This window comes from Chrysoperla carnea, chromosome X (assembly GCF_905475395.1).
Source record: "Chrysoperla carnea chromosome X, inChrCarn1.1, whole genome shotgun sequence".
Lineage (NCBI taxonomy): Eukaryota > Metazoa > Arthropoda > Insecta > Neuroptera > Chrysopidae > Chrysoperla > Chrysoperla carnea.
In genome coordinates, this window is record NC_058342.1 from 29,749,438 (window position 1) to 29,772,464 (window position 23,027).

At 28.6% G+C, this 23,027-nt stretch overlaps 1 protein-coding gene and 1 long non-coding RNA gene across 2 annotated transcripts; one reads left to right on the forward strand and one right to left on the reverse strand.

Moving 5' to 3' along the window:
* Positions 1–225: 225 nt before the first annotated feature.
* LOC123302254 lies at positions 226–21,958 on the reverse strand. The gene is made up of 3 exons (XR_006535499.1): positions 21,948–21,958; positions 12,920–12,923; positions 226–369 (listed from the first exon to the last, which is right to left on the reverse strand). It is a non-coding gene; the product is annotated as an uncharacterized LOC123302254 (long non-coding RNA).
* LOC123302253 (5'-deoxynucleotidase HDDC2) lies at positions 620–2,656 on the forward strand. The gene is made up of 3 exons (XM_044885110.1): positions 620–864; positions 928–1,224; positions 1,628–2,656. Exons 1-3 carry the CDS (start codon positions 814–816, stop codon positions 1,847–1,849), a joined length of 570 nt encoding a protein of 189 aa, XP_044741045.1. The 5' UTR covers positions 620–813; the 3' UTR covers positions 1,850–2,656.
* Positions 21,959–23,027: the final 1,069 nt, after the last annotated feature.

Consider the following 23,027-nt stretch of genomic DNA (forward strand, 5'->3'; position numbering starts at 1 on the left):
TTTAATAATTATTTATTAAAGATTATAATAAAAACCATATTATGTTATTATGTTAATGTTAATTAGGTTGTTGTTGATCCAAATAGGTTAGGGAATAATATAGAACAATAAGTCAACTTGACGCTTGACGCTAGAGTTTGACGCTCAAATTTATGCTGCTTTTTTTTATGGCACTTTGATCGAAATTTGACTATGTGATCAACTTTGACGCTAAAAGCAAGCGTCAAAACACTTTAGATAGACAGTTGCATTTGTTGGATATTATTTAATAATTATTTATAAAACATTATTATAAAAAACCTATTATATTAGTTTAACTATGGCGTATTAATCGAATAGGTTAGGGAAGAATATAGATCGATAAGTGAACTTGACGCTTCTCGCTACAGTTTAATGCTGCCTTTGTCTAGACAGCACTCTGATCGAAATTACATAATAGCAAAGTACACAAGCTATTTTTTTTGATGTCTATGGGATTTTATTACAATTACATTCTATTTTCTATTATTTAATTAAATCATTGGCAGAATATTTATAATTATAAAAATAATAATTTATTAAATAAAAATAGAAATATTTATCCCTACCCCCTAAAAAGAAAGTTTCAAAATATTTTTAATTTGTAATTCAGGATGAATCATGCAAATTAATAAATCGATTAAACAAAAATTAATTTGAAAATAGCAAGCGCTGCATCGCCCCAAATAATATTCAAATATTCAAATGAATTAATAGACAACTAACAACCACGGCAACAAAATCAGTTTATGAACAGTTGACGAAGTAACCACATAACCTAAATTTTCAATAATAATGTCTTCAAAAGAAATTCTCAGTTTTCTTGAATTAGTTGGCCAATTAAAAGTAAGAAATTAGAAAAATTATCAAATTTTAGCTTATATTTAATTCAACATTTTCGAATTCTAGCATTTAAAACGGGAAGGATGGGTTATTAAGAAAATCGACAATTGTGAAACTGTTTCGGGGCATATGTATCGAATGGCGATGTGTACATTTTTATTAGACGAGAAAAGTCAATTAAATCGTACAAAATGTTTAGAATTAGCTTTAGTTCACGATTTAGCCGAATCAATAATTGGTGATATAACACCAAATGAAGGAATTCCACCAGATGTAAAACATCAAATGGAGCTAGAAGCCATGCGAAAAATAACGAAATTATTACCAAAAAGTACGGGAGATCGAATTATGGAATTATTTGAGGTATGCTTTTTTTTTTTATTAAATATATATATCAAGGTATACCAAGTTTAATCCAAAGTTTGTAACGCTTAAAAATGTTAATAATAATAATAATAATAATAATGGGGTTTAACCTCCGTTTCTCTGACATATACGCCAATTATGATAAATGAGGGCGGTAGAATTGATCACATTGTCGTCGTTTGAATAAGAACGAAGTAACCGACTCCACCCACATCAAAATGTAATTGTAAATATGTTTGTAATTAAATAAATAAAGATTAACAAATAATGATGTGGGTGACCTCTGTGTTAAGGCGTATGCCATAAAAACGGAGGTTATAAACCCCCAGTATTTTTAATGAGTAACTCAGTAAATTGTTGGTCTTGAGTAAGTAGTTTAGTGATAACTTTTGTTTTCTAGGAATACGAATCGCGAGAAACAGATGAAGCAAAATTTGTTAAAGAATTGGATTATTTCGATATGGTTCAACAGGCTTATGAATATGAGAAATCAACGAATGTTAATTTACAAGAGTTTTTTACGGCTGTTGAAGGAAAATTTTCAACACCACTTTTAGTGAACTTAAAAATGGAACTAGATAAGAAACGAGCTGAGATTAAGAGCGATGAAAATATAGAATAATATTTTCGGCCTATTTTTATAAATTTTATTATTTTTGACGTAATCATTTGGATTTAATCCAAAATTTAATAATTTTTTGGTGGTATAGTAATAGTCTAATTAACTAAAAGTCGAACAATTGGCTGTAAAAGAATTTGTATCTTAGGTTAAGTTTAGTCCAAAATATTTTGCTAAAATTGCAGCACAAAATTTCTCTTCGTAAGGGGTAGAGGGAGATCCAGGCGCTGGCCGGAACACAAAATCGATCGAATTAGTTGTTAATTTTTGTTCCATTTATTGTAATTAAAATACAATACTCACCTTCAACACCTCCACCCTGAGATGAGGTTTTAAACTGCAATCAATTTTGATGTTTCATTTGGTCATTTTAAACACATGTATTCCAAATTTGATTCTTTCATGGCCTAAAGGTATTTATTATTTCTGGGGCAAGTGTCCTGATTGGCCCTCCTCTCTAGATTCGGGGCTGCCACCTGAAATTTTTTATAAAAAAGGATACCCAATGACCATTTTATGGGGCCCGAAAACTACTCGTCAAATTGAAAAAAATTAGTTTGTTTATACATATGTTTATATGGTTCATGGAGTAGTGGCCGGGGAAGGGCCAACCCATTTACGGTATCACAACGGACCCTATGGTCTAAGTGTGTCCCACCCCAGGACAGCCCCTCTAATTTAACCTAACCTACATATGTTTATAATGACTAAATGAAACATTTTAACCAAAAATTTAAAACTTAAGAGGCAACTTTTACGTCTCATTTAGATTAATTTTGTGTGTTCCATAGATCAAATTTATTTTATATATCAGAGATAAATTACAATTAATAAAATTAATATATAATTATAGTAAAAACAATTAATATATAAATGTGAAAAATAATTAATAAATAATGAGGAAAAAAATATGTAAATATTTTTATATGAAAAATTTTAATATAAAAATTCAAATAGCATTCATTCAGTTTTATTTTACTAAAAAATCCCGAAAAATTAAGTAGAAAATATTTGTAATTAATTTAGTAACATCATCTTTGAAATTAAAACTACAGCCAAAATTAGTTATAAAGACTTCTCTTAAACATTCGTTGTTGGAAAAAAATATTTATAAAGAATAGCGGTTTTCCAGATAAGAATGGTTAAAGTTTCAATTGAATTTCAAGCACTGCGATTATACCCTTTACTCTATCGATTTGAAATTTGGTTATTTTATAGGTACTCATATTCTATCTGCCCTGGTTACTTTTATTTTTCGAAAATCCTGGTTATTTTTCACAATTTTCATTGTTTACATCCAGATATAGTGGAATACGAAAAAGTACTTAAGTGGAAACAATGAAATTGTGAAAATTATCAGGATTTTCGAAAAATAACCAGGGCAGATAGAATATGAGTACCTATAACATATCCAAATTTCAAATCGATAGAGTAAAAGGTATAATCGCAGTGCTTGAAATTCAATTGAAACTTTAACCATTCTTATCTGGAAAACCGCTTTTCTTCATAAATATTTTTTTCCACCAACGAATGTTTAAGAGTCTTAAAAAAAATATAAAGTTTCACGCCAATCAAATAATGATTTCACGCCGTTGAAAAAGGTTGAGGAACTGTCTTAACGAAAGGTATTAAACAGAGAGATCCGATAAGAAAAATGACGTCGGTGTGTCTCTCAGCCATATGCTACAGCATAGCTATTTACGGTATACGATAGCTACTGCATGTTAAATTCTGTTTTGCTAGAATGAGATAAAAACAAAAATTTTTGCCACAAGGTATTTAAGCAATTAACTCGGTCAATTGTTTATTTCACTTAATTTTTTAAAACTGGCTTTAGTATTTGCTATACAGCCATTAACAAAATACATTCAAATTACAATTTAGCAAAAGGTAAGTGGTTGAGTACGTTTTTTTGAACCTACCATTTTTTTTAATGATTACCGGTATAGTGCCATCTGTTTGTGAGTTACTGAACGTATGTATTTAAATATGGCAAACCCAATACACACATCATAAATCAAATACATAATCATACAGCATGCAGTTACTGTTCATAAAAATATAACAGTTTCATTATTTTTTCATAGATGGTGTTGCTAAACTTATTAAATAAAATATAACAGTTTCATTATTTTTTCATAGATGGTGTTGCTAAACTTATTACAACATATACTATTATAAATATTATCGAAGATTATAAATTAGAACTCTAGGATATTTCGAAATAAATTTCGATTTTTCCTCAATTTCCTAGATCAGTTTTTTTGTATTTTATAAATATGTATTTCGACTACCAAGTAGTCATAATCAGTATGAATTAGCTAATCGTAATTACTCTTATTATGAATGTTACTCGTTGTTAATTTGGTGGCGGACTGTACTTAAAAACGTATTTAAGGACACCCTCCATTAAATTACCTTTTTTCTTTGAGCCTTCTCCAAACTGAACCGATTTTGAGAATCATCGCCTATTTTTTAGTTTTTCCTGGTACGCAACCCTAAACTCGCTCTTGAAGCATAGCTAAGAACACTCTCATTAATTTATCTTTCAAAAGAAACTAAAAAAATCCAAATCGGTTCATCCATTTAGGCGCTACGATGCCACAGACAGACACACATAGCGGTCAAACTGATAACACCCCTAATTTTGATTCCTGGATTAAAAATAAGCATGTGATTTAATTTTGGAATTAATATTTTTTGGATTCTCGTAAAAATTTACAAATAATTTTCTACCTTTTAAAAATTTTTGATGGATTTTACTTTTATGGAGTAGGGTTTTAATAACAATATCTACTTTTTTAAAGAAGACCACATTTTCTGCAATTTCAGCCCAAAATCGTCTCTAAAGGCACTATATCGTGTATATCCTGAAAAAAAATCACTCAAGGAACGAATAAATAAATTTAACCATTTATTATAATTACTATAAGTATATTTATTTTTATTTTAAGTACAAACACTTATACGAATCATACGATTCCTTTAGACTAGTTAAGACGTAAAATGACGAATATGGCCAACTTGGACAAAATATGTTATACATAATAATTGTGTTTTTATATTGTGTAAAAATTCATGTTAAAAAAGTAGTCCAAACAAAATTGGACAAAAAAAAAATTGAAAATAAAAATTCGTTGATATTTTTTCTTCAAACGAGGAACATTTTTTTTTTTTAAGACATTCTCAGTAACACAAAATATTAAAGCCTAATTTATAATATTTTAGTGTGATTTATAATAGTGCCTTGACTAGTAAAGTGTTTTACGTTTTACTAAACATTAATTCTGTAACTTTTTAACGACGACTATCGATATCGTTTTTTAAGAGGCTTGGTTTAGACGGTTATAGATATACGAATGTTGGTATCATGATGACATCTATTATCATAATATATATTACCATTTGAATCAAGCACGACATTGTTTAACTAAGCAGACTTACTTCTAGTCCTAGCACACGGAGAAAACATGCGCGCGCATCGTATATCTTTTATATAGATATATGAATGATTTCTGTAATTGTGCTTCATTTTTGAAAACAAAAGCTACAAACTTCAAAACATAATCAACTCCTCTATAGACAAACTCAACTTAACAAACTCGTAATTAAAACTATCTAATAAATAAAAATAATAATATGATAATAAATTTGGAAAAAAATATGTGACTGTTGCTGGATTCGAACTAAGAAATCACTAAAATAACATAATATATAGCCGTATTTTATAGCTCACAGAAATGATTATAATATAGGATATAAATATAAATGTCAATTTTTGTGAGTGTGATGCGCGCGCATGTATACCGCGTGTGCTAGGACTAGAAGTAAGTCTAAGCAGTGATAAACGATAAAGATTAGTGTCGTTAAGAAGTTATAGAATATCCGATTTAATTCTACTAGTCTTTTGAATTTATTGAGAAATATATATTCATTAACAAAAAATGAGAATGTCTCTATTTAAGTAGATTACTTGATACTTATAAACTAATTGCAAATGTCCTATTTACACAATATTTCATGAAAAAATATAATGAAATCAGTGCTGAAAACGTAATTATTTCTATTTGTCTATTAATAGATGCCATTATATTCGTTTTTTTCATTTTTTTTTTTATTGGTTATTTCAGAAAATTCAGACTGAATTAATTAAAAAATAAACATAAAAATTAATAAATTATTAATACAATAATTCTAAATTTTAATCATGAAAAATATATATATGTATATATATATTATATTTTTTTATATTAGTTTGGCCTTTCGACACTTCACAGTTCTTATTTACAAAAAGTGAGAAGGAATTATTACAGAGATAGAGAGAAAAAAATATTTTTTTGTGTGTTTTTTATTTTTTATTTCATTGTAGCAAAAGAAATATTAAAGTGGAAAAAACATGGCATTTTTTGTTGTGTATTCAAAATAAGAACATCTTTTTTTTAAATAAAATTAGGCCTATTATTTTTAGTTGCATTTTTTTAGTAGTAAAAAAGCAGGGTTCTTTTTGTTTGCATTTTTTTTCGTTGATGTATTGAATAATAAACGGTGATTGATTTTTTTTTCAAAAATTTGTTTTTTTTTTAAACATTTACTTAAAAGTCCTAAAAACTAGACAGTACCAGTAAGTGTAATACCAGCAATAGAAATTGTATATTTTGAACAACTACTAAAATAAATGAGGATATTGTTTTCAATTCAATTATTCAATGTTGTCAACTTGTATATTGATATGAGTGCCATCTGTGATCATTTTTGTAAATTTTTGTAGAAAAAAAAATTTATTAGACACAGCATTTTTTTTGGCAATTTTTTAAAGGATATAAGTTCACTCTTCGATTAACATGATGTCATCATAAATGTGTCTCCGTCTCTGACAGTGGTTACACAAACATCGACTTGAGTGAACTTGCGCCAACTTGAGTGAAAATTCGTCCAAGGAAGTGATTCTTATATCCCATGATGGTATAATATAAAAGCTGCCTATGATAATCCTTTTTTTAAAAACTTCATCCATTTAAATTATTTGTTTATTGCGACCAGGAGAGTATTCATAGATAGCTTTTATATTCTACCACCAGAGAGTACTGGAGTTTCTATGTCGAATATTGTAAATTTTTATACTGTGTCGTTATTTAAATACAATTATGAATCTCAGTTCATCTTCCAAGCTATTTTCTTTGATTAAAAATAAATTTTCAGTTAATACCAACGGGCTGCGTTTTCGCCGATATAGATTTTAGTTCAATCTGAGCGATTTCTGGACTTTAATGAGCCCTGGGTCTTAAAAATTGTTCTCGAGATTTCCCTGGTGGTAATTTTGAAACTAATATATGATAGACAACTTCAGATAAAATGCATATGGACGGATAGCAGCATATTAAAGTTTAAGAAAACAATATCACTATCAGTTCAGTATTTTTTCTTAAGTATCAATCATATGTTCTGAAATTACAGGAAATTTAATCGCACCCAATAGAACTCAAGAAATAAATAATTAATAAAATTATATTGTAGAACGTATTTACTTTCAATTATTAGAGAATAATTTTTACAAAATTATGAATTCACATTAGAGCGACAGGCGATGAGCGACACGCGAATCTCTACAGAACTGTCGATTAAGTTGTATCAAACTGAAATTAGACCTTTTGTACAAATGTATATGTACCTAATTACATAAACCTGATTGAAATAGCTTTTTCAATCGAGATTTTATAGAGCTCATTTGACAATTATGTCGCTTATTGTGTGTCGCACGTCGCCCATCCTTTGATGTGAATTCACTATTATACCAAAGGCACTCTACACAAAAAATTTATAAAAATGGTAACAAAAGATGCGCTAATGTATTTAATACAAGCTGAAACAATTGATTGATAATCCGAATAATCGAAAACTGAAAACAAACTCAACATTTTGATTCTACAAACATAAATAGTATTAACGAGTTGCTGTGTTAATATTTTTTTTTTTTATTATTATTATTTAAGAAAAACCCTGTTAGGACCTTTTTAACTTGGAATGCTATAAACAAAATTAAAAAAATTACATTAAACAATTATTATTGGTGTCTTTTATTTTAATATTTCATTATTATTCAAAAAAAATTGAATACAATATTTTTTACTTAATTATTTTAAAATTGGTTCGTTTTTTTTTTTATACAAAAATATATTAATTACCTATCAAATTTTTTGACTAATCGCATATTCGTCATTTCTTTAAACCAGTTGAGTAAAAAATATTGTATAGTATTTATGAGTTGATAAAAATAATAGCACTTAAGCTTCTGTTCCAAAATGGAAGCCGACATGTAGTCTAGCATGACTGGACATAATACGGATGATGATGACGCACCTTGGACTATTAAGTTACATAGACTGAGTGTCACACGATTTTAAGCGTGCCAATATCTGAGGTAATTGCTTAGGTCAAATCCATCATGATGGCGATGTAGAAATGTCAAAACAAAGTTTTGTTGTCGTACTTGTCATTGTAGATTCGTAAAAGAAAATGAAAAGTGATAAGTATTTTTTTAAGTTAAAAAGCGAAAAAGTTCAGTGAAATATGAAAATTTGGCATTCCAAATATGTTTTTTTTGATAAATGTCCCTATATTATTTTGATAAATGTCCCTAGCTCAGTCTCAGATGTTCAGTCCATGTACTTAATGGTCTAAGTGATGAAAATAATTTTGATGCACAAACGATACGATGGCACGATCTCAAATAGAATGTTATTTATAAATTAACTTATCAAATTGGTTATTGGAATTATTCACAAAAATTGACAATTAAAAGTGTAAAAAAAAAAGCTTTATAGATATTTTAAGTAGATGGAATTGCAGTTCTTATATCCATTAACAAGCCTTCGACTCGGATATAAGCGAGAATATCGGAGATAAGCGACAAATGATCTATCCATTGTAGTGTAAGAAATACGAATGAATGAAAAGTTAATATCGCAATCACAATTTCATGGAGTACAGCAGACAATCTGTCAATATTTGCCTGTCGCTTGTCGCCTATCACATGAGGTGTAAATTTACCTTTAGGAGTATACGGTGTTCACTTTATATTCATTTACCGCATAAAATTTTGGGTAAGAATTTCTATTTCACTCTAGATCTTGCCTTATAATCCTCAAGTAAATGGTAAGTCTGATACCAGGAATGTTCACTTAAACACGAAGGCCGGTTACCAGAATAAGTCTAGTTCGCCCCACGTGTCATCTTTCCGTAGTTTAGTCTTCAAGTCAGTATTGGCACATTTTGACAATTTTTCAACAGAGATACTAAACGAATGGTATTTAATATGACAGCAAAAGTTCATTATATAATCGTCGGCCTAAGCGGATTCCTTCAATACAATTTGAACTCTTTAAAATCAAAAAAACGTTTAGCATGAACTACAAAGTCGGGCGAATAATAATGAAATATATAAAAGAAAAATACGAAAAATTGAAATAAACTACATCTGCTTAACATAAGTACATTTATAAGCTTAATAATTAGGTTGTATTATTTATTTTTTTTTTGATAAATGTAAGAAAATTTTACACTGATTATGGTCGACATTTATATTTTTTTGGAACATTGCAACACTTAAGACATTTAAACATTTCTTAGGGGTTTAATATCAACCTCCATTGACACATTTATTTTACGGATAGTTTTATTATTTATTGTCGTGCGTTTAGACCGGCTTTTTTAAAATGGTTTGTGGTTCTCTTTAACAACGAATTTATGTCTCGTGAATACGTTACATAAATTCTTTGTTAAAGAAAAATTAAAAAAAAAATAATAAAAATAAAAACATTATAAAATTTTCTTACAAATAATTTTTCTTATATACAATTATATTAAATTTAATTAATATAGAACATTTTTTTTGTCAATTTTATTTCAATTTGTGACTTCTGATGTTTAATAATGACATTAAATGTTCTATTTATTCAGTCAAATTCAGACGTATTAAAGTTCTGAAAGTGTCACAAATTGGAACATATTATTTCAAAATTTACACATTAACCTTTTTGATTTTCTCAAAAATTGTTATGTGTAAATTTGAAAAAATAATTTAACAATATTATGCGAATAAATTTTTGGACATAATTTTTTATTTACGGTTAATTAAAAACTAAACAATTAAACAAACACATTTGTTTTTTTTTTTTTTTTCATCTTCATTTTTAATTAGGTAAGTTACAGAAAGTTTTTGTTGGTTATGTAACTTCTTTTCTGGACTTAATCGGTTTCAATTTATTTCAAAGCGACTTTCAAGTATTTTTATGCAATTAAAACTTTATTTTGATAATACTGAAATTGATTTAAATTACGAAACACAAAATATTAAATCATAATTACCTTACAGTTAATCGATCAATTTTTTATGTATTATAAATAACTTTCAAAAAAAAGTGATACAATCGGAACGATCTCTTCGGGGCGTTACAAACGATTTCTTTTGTCGGATTATGTGGAACATTACTTATGAGTATGTTAGCGTCATCATAAAAACTTTTCGAGGAAAAACTAAGTCGTAGCTTACAGGGAAAGGTTTGTATAAACTTAGAACTATTATATTTGTGTAGTGCATTGCAGTTAGGCTTTATTCAAGTACAAAGCAACCAGCCCGCAACTTCTATGCACAAAGACATGGAGAACGGGCAAATCGCATTCTATTTGAGTGAATCCTTTATATCTAATTCCTATTTCTAACACCTAATTTACAGAAAAGACATCAATTATATAAAGGGAATATAGCAAATTTGTATAATCTTCAACCATTCGGTATGGCCGACTTATTTCCAACGTTGGAGTGCTTTTCTAGACACATGGAACGGTTACCAGAATATGTCTAGGCCGCCCCATGTGTCCCTTTCACATTGCAGTTTAATTGACTGACACTAAGACATGACTTCTTCTTTCTTTCAATATTTTAATTTTTTCTAACGAGAGTAAAAAAGTTAAATTCCAGAAGTTCAAGAAAAAAGCCTGCGATACTAATTTTTAATTGGTGTTACTATGAATAAAATTCAAATTTCTTTCCACATGGGAATAAATGAAAGTACTAAAAGAAATAAAGTATAAGCAAGCCCCATTCCGTGCTTAATTTCGTGAGCATATGTTCAACGCTAATTTGTTAGTTGCTGCTTTGCTTTATCGGTTAATAATGGGTGTTTTCAGAAAGATAAAGTGAGTAAGTTCAGTAAGGCACTCAGAATATCTGACGTTTTTGTTCAAGAAAAAAGAATAGCTATTATTCCTATTAGATATTCTAAGTATCTAACTTAGTTTATTCACAGGTTTGTCGTTCTGAGCACGCTTATTTCTCGCCCAAGTTATTTTTAACACATAGAAAATTTAATTACATAAACACTGAATATTTTTACTAGAAAACTTACAAATAACACTGAGTTGATTATAATAAGAATAATACTTAAAATATGTAATTTGATTATAAATATACTACATGCCTATCAGAAGATTAGACACTGGGTTAATTGCCTCACTCTTTTATCTTCTCATGACTATTTACATTACTCACTTACACAAGCTAGTGAGTAATAAATAGTAATTTGAATTGTATGATGTGAGTTAACCATATTAGGCCATGAAAAACCATTTAAAATACATTCTGTATTAATATATTCAATATATGTGATAAATATAGTTCATATTTAAGATATATTTGTTTTAAGACAAAAAACACTTAGTTAAATATTTTTTATTGATTTGATATTATTGCATTTAAAATAGTTTGAATTTTAATTATACTTTGATAAATTTGTAAACACCAAATGAGAATATACAAATGAACTTAATAAGAATTTATGAAATATGTTTGAATTTGAGAACAACATGATTTTGAGAAATAGTCCATTTTAACAGCTGTCTAAAGACAATAACGTATAACAATAAGAAACATCTATAACATTTTATTGGTCTATTTAGTAACTTATATTCTATCGATGGTATCTATATTTGGTACTCTTTGGCCAAATCATACTAATGTCATTGGTCTACCTAGTGCCTAGGTCCTGCTGACCGCGACAGTATTTTTCTATGAAATTTGGAGTCCGATTTTCATAAGTGTTTGCTTTTAACTCGTAAAAGCAGCATTCAGAAAATGCGGCAAGTACAAAGAGTATGATATTTTTAAGTACGATGGATCTCGAATTGTTTTAGCAACAGTGTTTTTCCTGGCATTAAAATTAGGGTTGAGAATGTAAATTACTTAAGTTTCATAAAGCCCGCTAATAATTGATTATCAGGAATATCATACCAGTTATATGTTATTTTAATATTTATCTCTTTCAAACAAGTTGTTTTCTATTTATTTTTTTTATTTTTTTTTTATTTTAGTTTCTTTTAGTTTAATTTTTTTGTTTTAGCTTATTTTTTTTAGTTTATTTTCTCTTGTTATAGTTTAGTGTTTGTGTTTTATTTTTTTTTCTTTTAGTTTCAGTTTATTTTTTTTTGGTATAAGTTTTTTTTTGTCTTTTTTTATTTTGCTTTTTTTTTTGTTTTTTCTTTTGTTTTTGCTTTGTTTTGGTTTTGTTTAGTTTTAACTATAACATTTTTTTTTAGTTTATTTTGGTATTAACTGTGATAGTGTGGGCTTTTTACACTCACGCCATCAATTTTATTTAATTTATTTTTAGTTACATTTTATTTACTACTTTCTAGTTTTTAAGTTTTATTTGTTTATTTAATTCTTATATTTTATTTTATTTTCCTGTATTAACTGGTTTTCTTATTATTTTCAGGGGACTAATGAGTTAAAACTCGAAGCCCCAAATGAAGGGAGGGGGGAGTTACCCACAACTGTTTCGAAATTACAACTTTTCACTCGGAGAATATAAAATGACTTTGCACTATTTGTAAATAAAATATGCAGTCTGATCGATTAGCTCGTTTAAGCATGAAAATTCTACTTGATTAGGTTTGTGAATGTTCTGAAAGCTAAGTCCGTACGTTTCAGTTGTTTCCCTTACGTGGAATATTCAGATTCGCGAGACAATATTTCATTGTAATTAACGGTAAATTATGTTTTTAATGTTTACTCTAAACAACCCTACTTAAGTTACTAAATTGATCCAATAAAATTTGAGACAAATATTATTGATGATAAAATATCATTACATATTATCTATAAACACATATTTTATACGTACAGTTACATGAATTGGATATCGCAAAATACGACAATGCTGTCGTCAGATTGACAAATATCCACGTAGGAATTTGGGGTAATTTTACATTTTTATCAGTCACATTCTGTGTTGCTCAAAGTAAAACAATGATTAATGGAACGAAACAGTTTAACGTTAAATTAAATTTTTGGTTAACATATAATTCTATAAGTAATTGTCTACATTCGCTCAGCAATAAATTTTTATTGAAATTGAGCACATTAGATCACAACAAAGATGAGCATATTATTGATTTATTCACTTTTTTTTTTCATTTACACTACAAATATTGTAATATAACTACAACTAATTACGAAATAATATGCAAAATTGAAATCGTTATATCTCGTTTCGTCAAATTGGACTTTTTTTTGGTTAGGTTTTTTTTTATTGGGGAACTAAAAACTACATCAAAACGAGATATAACTTATTTCTAAGACAAAGTTACTATAGTAGACATAAATATACATTTATGCATACTTTTTAAATTCTCTAAATACATTACATTTCCCAAAAATTAATTAAGAATTCCAGCTGTTTTTATATTTAACGTCCATTATTGTAATATTTGTCAAATTAATGAAAATGAGAATAAAAATTACTAAACTTCACATACTGTTTTTTGAGTCCGGCAATGTCAAATAGATTTCATAGATAAATACCTCATAACCTGTTTTAAATAACTTTCATCTACCTACAGAATTAAATCTACTGAGGACTCAGTAGAGATGCCAATTTTCGCATCCGTTAATACCAACGAATTTATCAGAATTCGACAGTGCGAATACTTAAATAAAATGTATCGTTTCAAGGCAATCGCTTCCGTCAGACTTCTTAGGAATTTTTACATAACCTGTTTAATTTAAATCTTAAAGTTCGTTCTTTTAAGTTTACGCAATCCACTATACAACTTTCATGTACCTACAGTAATGAATCTACTGAGGATTCAGTAGAGATGCCAATACGAAAAGAGGTAAAAGCATTCTCTTTTTCGTATTCGTTAATACCGCGACTTTGTCCGAATTCGACAGTGCGAATACTTAAATAAAATTTACCGTTTCAAGGCAATCGCTTCCGTCAGATTTCTTAGGAATTTTTACATAACCTGTTTAATTTTAATCTTAAAGTTCATATATAATTAGTGAAGTTTTCACAGGAGTGAAGTTTTGTGTCCATGAATTCTACATCAGGCATGAATGCTTTTAAGTTCCATTTTTTTTCTAGCCTTTAATTGTAATCGGGTACATTTAGGTTGTGGTTCCTTTGAGGACAGACAACTCTAAATTCACCAAATCCCTAAATAACCAAGGGCAAAAAATAACAGTCCTTCCCATTAATGCCAGAGTAATTTAAGACGAATACCTGCTGTATCTTTTAATGAAACACGTAGAGGGTTTATTAATTTTAAACATCGAATACAGTTTTCGTACAAATGTAGAAAAATTCGAAATGGAAACAGCTGGCAGCACTGGCAGTATCGTAGGGCAGTTATGTTTTCCTTACAAAATAGTTATTATATTACTAAAACATTTATTATACGACAATTGATTTTTTGGGGTAGAGGAGTTTAACATCAATTTAATATATAAACATAAATCGTCTCCTTTGAACCCTTTACTGTCTCAGTAAAAACGATGTACTGTTTTCTTTAAATGGGCTCGTATTTAGAGAATACAGGGTTGTTACATCTTACTGCAAGTTGACCAGAGTCAAAAATTTGAATCCAGTTTATTCGAAATATAGCTGAATGTATGTGAAATTTAGTATCAAGAAATAACTCACTATCGGAAAAAATATATTTCTATATATATTCAATTTCTCACATGTTGGATTCGTTCATTTTTTTTTTAATAAAATAATTAAACATTTATTATATCCGAGGGATAAATATTTCATTTAAATATTCAAACATTTAATATATATTATTTGTATAGTCTGTAGACAAACAATTTAAAAAAATTTATGGCAACGCAATGCACTTTTTAATTTTAAGTTCTAGATTTAATAATATTCAGTGTTTCTATAATTTTTCAATTAAATATTAGGTAACCCTAGTAAAAATATTCGATTCAATCCGGATATTTCCGATTCAATCCGATCCGAAATGCCATTTCCTAATCGGAATTCATTTCGATTCAAATTTTTTGATCAGGGTTTTAATTGGTGAATTGAATTGGATTTTTTACTAGGGAAGATTGACGATAGTTATTATTCATGTTATCTAAATATTATTTTATTATTAATTAATATCATAGATATAAAAAATAATATATATCTATGAATTATATAATATTGTAATTAAAGCTTTGCTTACATAACAAGATCAAGCTATAAAGTGTTATAGTTTGTCTATAAACAGAATATATGTAAAATCAAAATTTGATGTTATTAACAGTGTTTTTGTGTGAAAATTGTGTGTTATATTTTTAAATTTCTTATTTTCAGTGACGTCATACTAAAAAAAATGTATATTCAATATAGAGGAACAATACATGTTCTTCTGTTCATTATAATTTTGACTCTTGTATGTAAGTCTGTCATTGTCAAAGATTAGGTGTTGTCGGTCTATATATTATACAAATCTGTGGAATGGAGATAAACATTTTTTACTAGTACAAAAAAGTTCTAACATATTCATGGTGGAAATACCAAAAGTGAAAGTGTTTGCTTGATTTAAGAATCGACCAGCAAGATGGAGAACTCGATGTGACGTTAGACGTAAGAATATAAATGATTATTAAAATGATTAAATGGCGGTTATAAAATATCTCTATTAAATTAAAAGATACTTACAAAAAAATTGTTAAAGGGTGAAACGGAGCTATCACAGGGAACTGTGCCTTCATTGGATGATCATAACAACTTCTACGGCTAATATGACGAGGAAGAAGCAAGAAAGCACTTACTGTATTGGTGCATAAAACTAGGAAATCGGCATTCAAAAATTTTAGGACAGAATCAGAAGAAGTGGCAGAAGTGTACATCGAGAAAATAAGGATCTTTGCTAAAAGTTGAAATTAAAAGGTTTGGTACTGAAAAAAACCTTCAACTTAACCTAAACGATTAAAAATTAATAAAATTTATGTTAAGGTTTTCTGTCAACAGAGGGTTGATAGCCCCTTTGGGTGAAATAAAAAAATTTAAAAAGAGAGAAATAAACTGCATGCTAATTGAATTTAAGAGGAAATTTGTTTCCATTTAGAAGTGATTTATGTTACTACTTGACTATTTCTGCATCTGACATGGTGTTTAGGTGTTTTATTGTTGTCGACAAAGGAGGGGTTCACTATGGGGTTGTGCGGTATAGGTAACTGTTCGTCTGGTATGTAATTTAATTGTATATATAAATGAAGAAGTAAAAAAATGGGGGTTAAATATTGTTTGTAATACATTTGTCAAATATTGAGATTAATTCTACAAGTGTTCTAAACACCTATGATTAAGGACCAAGGGGGTAGATATAATGGAATAATCTACCATGGTCTAGACGATGTATTACTAGGGATAGATTTATTATCGACCTTACTTTTGGTTTTCTGTTCGAAAAAATATATTTTACAACGTCATTTAAAATAAGAAATTTAATATAAAAATAAAAATTTGACGAGACATTTAGTTTTTTTTTTCTGTGAAGTGAAGGGGCGGATCCAGAGTTTAAATTCGGGGGAGGGTGCAATTTTGTAGTTTATGTCTTCTATATCTACGAATTATTTAAATTATTTACTTTTTTTGAATTTCAAGTTTTCAAAAACTATCAACGTAAGTCTCTGAGTCAAAATGAACTCAAATTTTTTATTTATGGTAAAATTTCCTGAGGGTTATTGAAACTAAAAATAACAAATTTTCCCGATTTTTTCAATGTTTTCAATTTTTCCAAAAATGAAAACCAAAAAAATATTAGACAAGGTTGGGCTCATAGATGGATTAAAAATAGGTTTTCTTAGACAATTAGAGTAATTTTCCACCCTTGTATCCGCCACTGATGAAATGAAACATCGATTTTAAATTTAAATAGTTGTAAAAACAAATTATTAAGGTTTTTTTTGAAATAAGACCTGTTGCATATAGGACCTTTACGAAAATTTCTTTGTTCAAAAAAGTGAGTTCACATCAAAACAAGCGAAATATTTTTTTAATTAACTGTAATTGGAGATTTGACAACTCATAAAAAAGCTTCTTTAATATTCCTTTGCCTAGTAAAAAATTTAAAGGAAATTAAACGCAAAATTATGAAAGTAATCTGAAAAATTCTGAAAATACAATATAATTGGCCGTAAATAAATGATACGAGTTTGTTCCGAGGCATCTCCAGGTTTATAGAAAACATCCTTCGAGGCATTCCTTGAAATGGAGAGCAAAACTGTCAGGAGATTGCTGTTTCAGTGCGTTATTATACAAATCGTAATAATTTTTTTTCTGCACAGAAAAAATGCCACAATTTAATCATAGACACACATGAAATTTCAAGTCCATAGACCTTTGCAAGGGTAAAGTAGCAGAATGAAATCATGATTGAAACAAAGTTTTGTTATTTTCAACCATGGTGACAGGACAATTTTGTAATTTATCGCTCGTTGCTTCGATGAAAACTCACCTTTAGAAATGTTATTTTACTCTCTGAATGGAATTTAGAATACGAAACCTGATCGATGAATCTTATTACACAATTTAAGTCGTATGAGAAATATAAGCCATATTTGACATTTATTATTGATAACCTCACATTAATGTCAAATATGGCATATACCTCGCATGACCTCGTCCTTCGACTAAGGACATATGACTTTAAATTGTATAACAGACTTAAATAAATCCTAAATGAAGACAATCTTTGTAAAAGCATAAAAATAAGTAGCTTCCAGTTATTTTCCAGTATTTTCTGATTTATAAACATTCTGTCTATATACTGACTTTGATTAAAATACTTTATATATTTTTCTGGTACTTATGCAGATGCTCTTTGTCTTTGTTTAAAATATAATTTTCGAAAAGATTAAAAAATAAAATTCACAAAGAAAAGTCGTAAGTACTGCAAATTATAAATGGTATAACTAAAAACATGCTTATATAATGTTTACGTTTTTAGAGATCATTTACAAGAGAAAACATACTTCGATTTCAGTTTTAAATTAAGCATTATAAATGGCATTGATATTTCGCGAGGTACCGAAGTTTTAGTTAATGTTTAATATTTTCTATGAAAGAATAAAAATTATTAATCCTATTTCCTGGGAAATGTTTCATTACATGTACGTTTTTGAAAGGAAGACCAATTTTTTGTTTAAATTATGTTTTCTTATTTTGGAAAAAATTAAAACAAATTTTTAAAAGGAAGTTGTATGTGAAGAGCTATTTCCCAGCTCCAAAAGTTCAAGTAACCATGAGTTGGTTACTTGAATTATCAGTTCTCAGACATGTGCTCTTCTCCAAAGACTTCCTTTTAAAAAAATCATTGTTTTAGATGTAACTTTCGTTTCGTAACTGTACCATTCCAGATTTCTTTACTTTCTAACTAGGAAAGAATTCAGATAATTATTTCCTTTTTCCTTTCTTTTGAATAAGAAAACATTTAAAAACTAAAAAATTAATCCTGGGCTCATATTTCAAAACTGTACCTGGAATATAGTTGGAACATCCAATTTTGATACATCAATACATTAACGATCTTTGAGATCTTAACAATTAATTAAACACCGAATAATCTAGAAAATACGTATATTTTAAAGTTAATCACATTGAAACTTGGGTTGGCGTTTTCTATTTGGAGGTAATTACATATGACAAAAAATATTTTCTAAGTATTCGAAAAAGAAAACTTATTGTAATATTAAACGTCACAGCAGCTACTTAGAACTATTTAGGTAACACTGATTATAAATAAAAGATGCGGTATCATTATGTCAGTATTTCTTCGGAGAAATTAGAATTCTGCCTATGATACGCTTTACCTACTTTAGCGGGGATCGAGATGCGTTTTACGTGAATGGGAAATGATGATATCGTTCACGAGGTGGTTATTTAGGTAACGTGTTTACAACATCTAACATCTAAGGCAATTTTCTTTTCCTCTCAATAACCTTTTTCGAATGAGTTATCTTCAGAAAATGAAGTATTTTCATTTTACGCGTATGGGGAATGTTGGGGTTTCGATACGTTTTCGTACGTTTATGGTTTCGTTTTTACGACAGCTAACAATTATGACCGTTTTTACAACAGCTAACATCAATAACCTTCTTCGAATGACTTGAGGTGATGAAAATGAAGTATTTTCATTTTACGCGGCTGGGAAATGATAGGGTTTCGAAAGGTTTTAGTTTTTATTACAGCTAACATCTAACACTGTTTTCTTTATCTCGCAATAACTTTTTTGGTAAGAGTTATCTTGAGAAGATAAAAATGAAGTACTTTAATTTTACGCGGATGAGGAATGCTAGGGTTTCTATTGGTTTTCGTTTTAGGCGAATGGGTAAATTTTATGGTTTCGTTTTTTACGACAGCTAACAATTATGACCGTTTTTACAACAGCTAACATCAATAACCTTTTTCGAATGACTCTATCTTGAGGCGATGAAAATGAAGTATTTTCATTTTACGCGGATGGCAAATGATAGGGTTTCGATAGGTTTTAGTTTTTTATTACAGTTCACATCTAACACTGTTTTCTTTATCTCGCAATAACTTTTTTGGTAAGAGTTATCTTGAGAAGATAAAAATGAAGTACTTTAATTTTACGCGGATGAGGAATGCTAGGGTTTCTATTGGTTTTCGTTTTAGGCGAATGGGTAAATTTTAAGGTTTCGTTTTTTACGACACCTAACAATTATGACCGTTTTTACAACAGCTAACATCAATAACCTTTTTCGAATAACTCTATCTTGAGGCGATGAAAATGAAGTATTTTCATTTTACGCGGATGGCAAATGATAGGGTTTCGATAGGTTTTAGTTTTTTATTACAGTTCACATCTAACACGGATTTCTTAATCTCTAAATAATTTTTTTGGTTAGGGTAATCTTGAGGTTATAAAAATAAAGTATTTTCATTTTACGCTGGTGGTTAGTTGCGTAAAATGAAAAGACTTCATTTTTACGAAGTATTTCATGGGGTTTTTATAGGTTTTCGTTTTAGGCGAATGGGTAAATTTTAGGGTTTCGATTTTATAACACCTAACAATTATGACCGTTTTTACAACAGCTAACATCAATAACCTTCTTCGAATGACTCTATCTTGAGGCGATGAAAATGAAGTATTTTCACTTTACGCGGTTGGGAAATGATAGGGTTTCGATAGGTTTTCGTTTTTATTACAGCTAACATCTAACAACGATTTCTTTATCTCTAAATAATTTTTTTCGTAATATTTATCTTGAGACTGAAAATGTAGTATTTTCATTTTACGCGGATGGGGAATGCTGGGGTTTCTATAGGTTTTCGCTTTATGCGAATGGGTAAATTTTAAGGTTTCGTTTTTACGACAGCTAACAGTTATGACCGTTTTTATAACAGCTAACATCAATAACCTTGTTCGAATGACTCTATCTTGAGGTTGCGAAAATGAAGTATTTTCAATTTACGCGGTTGGGGAATGAATGGTTTTCGTATTTACGATATCTAAAAACTAAGACCCTTTACATTTCCACTTGTGGTCCTCTTAAAATGAAATATTTTCATTTTAAGATGGAGAATAATAATAGCGATCGCCAGATGATTATAATGAATTTTAAGGTCTAATTGGTGTTTGTTTTAACAATTAAGGCTGCCTTCTGTTTTTCCTCTCAACAAAATTATTCGCAAGAATTATCTTGAGGAGGTAAAAACGAAGAACTTTGGTTTTATACCGATGGGAAGACGGTTTCGATAGGTTTTCGGTTTTACTATGTCTAACATTTAAGACCTGTTTTTTTCCTGTTAATTAATAGTATTTTCATTTTAAGATGGAGAATGATAATAGCGATCGCCAGGTGATGACAATGAATTTTAAGGTTCCGATTGGTGTTCGAGTTTATTATATCTAACAACTAAGGCTGTTTTCTTTTCTTCTCAATAACTTTATTCGAAGTTAATATTGAGGTGACACAAATGAGGTATTTTGGAGAGTTCTTTGAAGATAAAACCGGCATAATAAAATACACATATTTGTACGAATATTATTGCATTTCGGATAAAAAACACATTGAATTTTCGATATCGATTAACTTACTTAAAATCTACTGTACAATAATTTAGAAAAAATATCAAGCCATTTATAATAAATTATTTAAACAAAATTTTGAGTATGCGTTCTCTGTAAATTTTTCTAATACGCATACACGAAGCTTTGTGGTAAATCTTTTGTGATACCGTAAACTAAAATATATACATATTTGTGTTGGTAGGGAGTGGGGGGGGGATGTTGTGGTAGATTTTATGCATCCTAAAACAATACACCTAAGAAAATTCACAGTTTCATACCTGTTGTTTCCTGTTTTGATCCCAAGACGAATGCACAAAATCTATTCGCGAAATTCGATTACAATACAACTTTGATAGTGAAATAATGTAACTAAATCCGATTCGAAAGTCCGAATGTTTCGATTCATTCCAATTGAAACCAATTCGGTTTAATTGGAATAAAATTTCCAATTCATTCCGATTGAAGTCTAATTCAATCCAATAGAACTAATCGGAAATTTCCAAGCGGTTACAATTCATGAATGAGATCGAATTGTGAAAATTTCATATTGGGTTCTATTGGATTGATTTGGAATTCAATTGGAATAAATTGGAAATTTGAATCAGAATTCAATCGGACTTTTTTATCAGGGAAGCGAATCGCCTTAGAATTTGGTCTCTTTATCGAATAGAAGGATTTTTATGATGTAATTTGTTTGTTTGTGTGTTCGTAAAATTTAGACAGATTTAACCACGAGAATATAGAAATTTTTGGCAGAGATTTAATCCCCTAAGATATTTTCGCGATTAGATCTGTCTATTGAATGGCAGTGTCTCAAAATTTATCATTAACGTGGTATTATCGCTGGTATTTTTCGAGAATATCTCGATTGAAATTAAAGAGAATAAAATTTGTGTATATTCAACAAAATTGTAGAAAGTAAAATCATGTAATTTATCTTGAAAAGATTTGACGTTATACGGAAAAATATTTTAATGGACAACACTGTAAATTTGAAAGTTCGTTGCAAAAAAAAAGGGAGATAAATTGCTACATTAATCGAGAAATTAGGAAAAGAAAAATTATGATCGAAACGAATGAAAACTTCTAATCAAATAATTTACCCTAGATTTAAGTGTTATTTATTAGGTTATGGAGCGGTTCGAAGGACCAGTTAAGACGAATCGTTATAGTTAATTTAAATGACTATATTATAGGTGTATTGAAATTTTTTTCGTTTTTCTAAAGAAATCTATAAAAAAAATGTCAAAAATAGAAAATGATTTCCGAAAGTATTTTTCTTTTATATATAAAAGTGAATCTTATATCATAATTATTATTAAATTCTAGTTTAATACTAATAATACGTTATACTTAATTTATTAATTAATATAAATAGTTAAGTTTTTAAATTTTTTAAAAATATTTTTAATTGCACCAATCGATCTTTTTCACTTTATTTTTGCCTCTAATAATTCTTATTCCTAACAAAGCTCATTTAACTTTGTTTTTTGTTTTAATTAACTGGGGAGTTTTTTTTTTGAGAACACATCCGTGTTCGGATAGTTTTCACAATCGTTCCATAATAAGTTGGGGAAAAAATTGTTTTGTTATATTTATCTAATTTACTTAAATAATTATTACATCATCTTTTTTTTTTCTAAATTATTTCAAATTTATAAAATTTGAAATAACCTAAATAAAGTAAAAATAAAAAAGATGGTGTAGTTTAAAAAATAAAAAATATTTAATAAATATAACAAAAAGATCAAAACGACTGGCTCAGTCGTCGTGCGATCTAAGAACGTTCTTAGAACGTTCGGCTATTGACTGG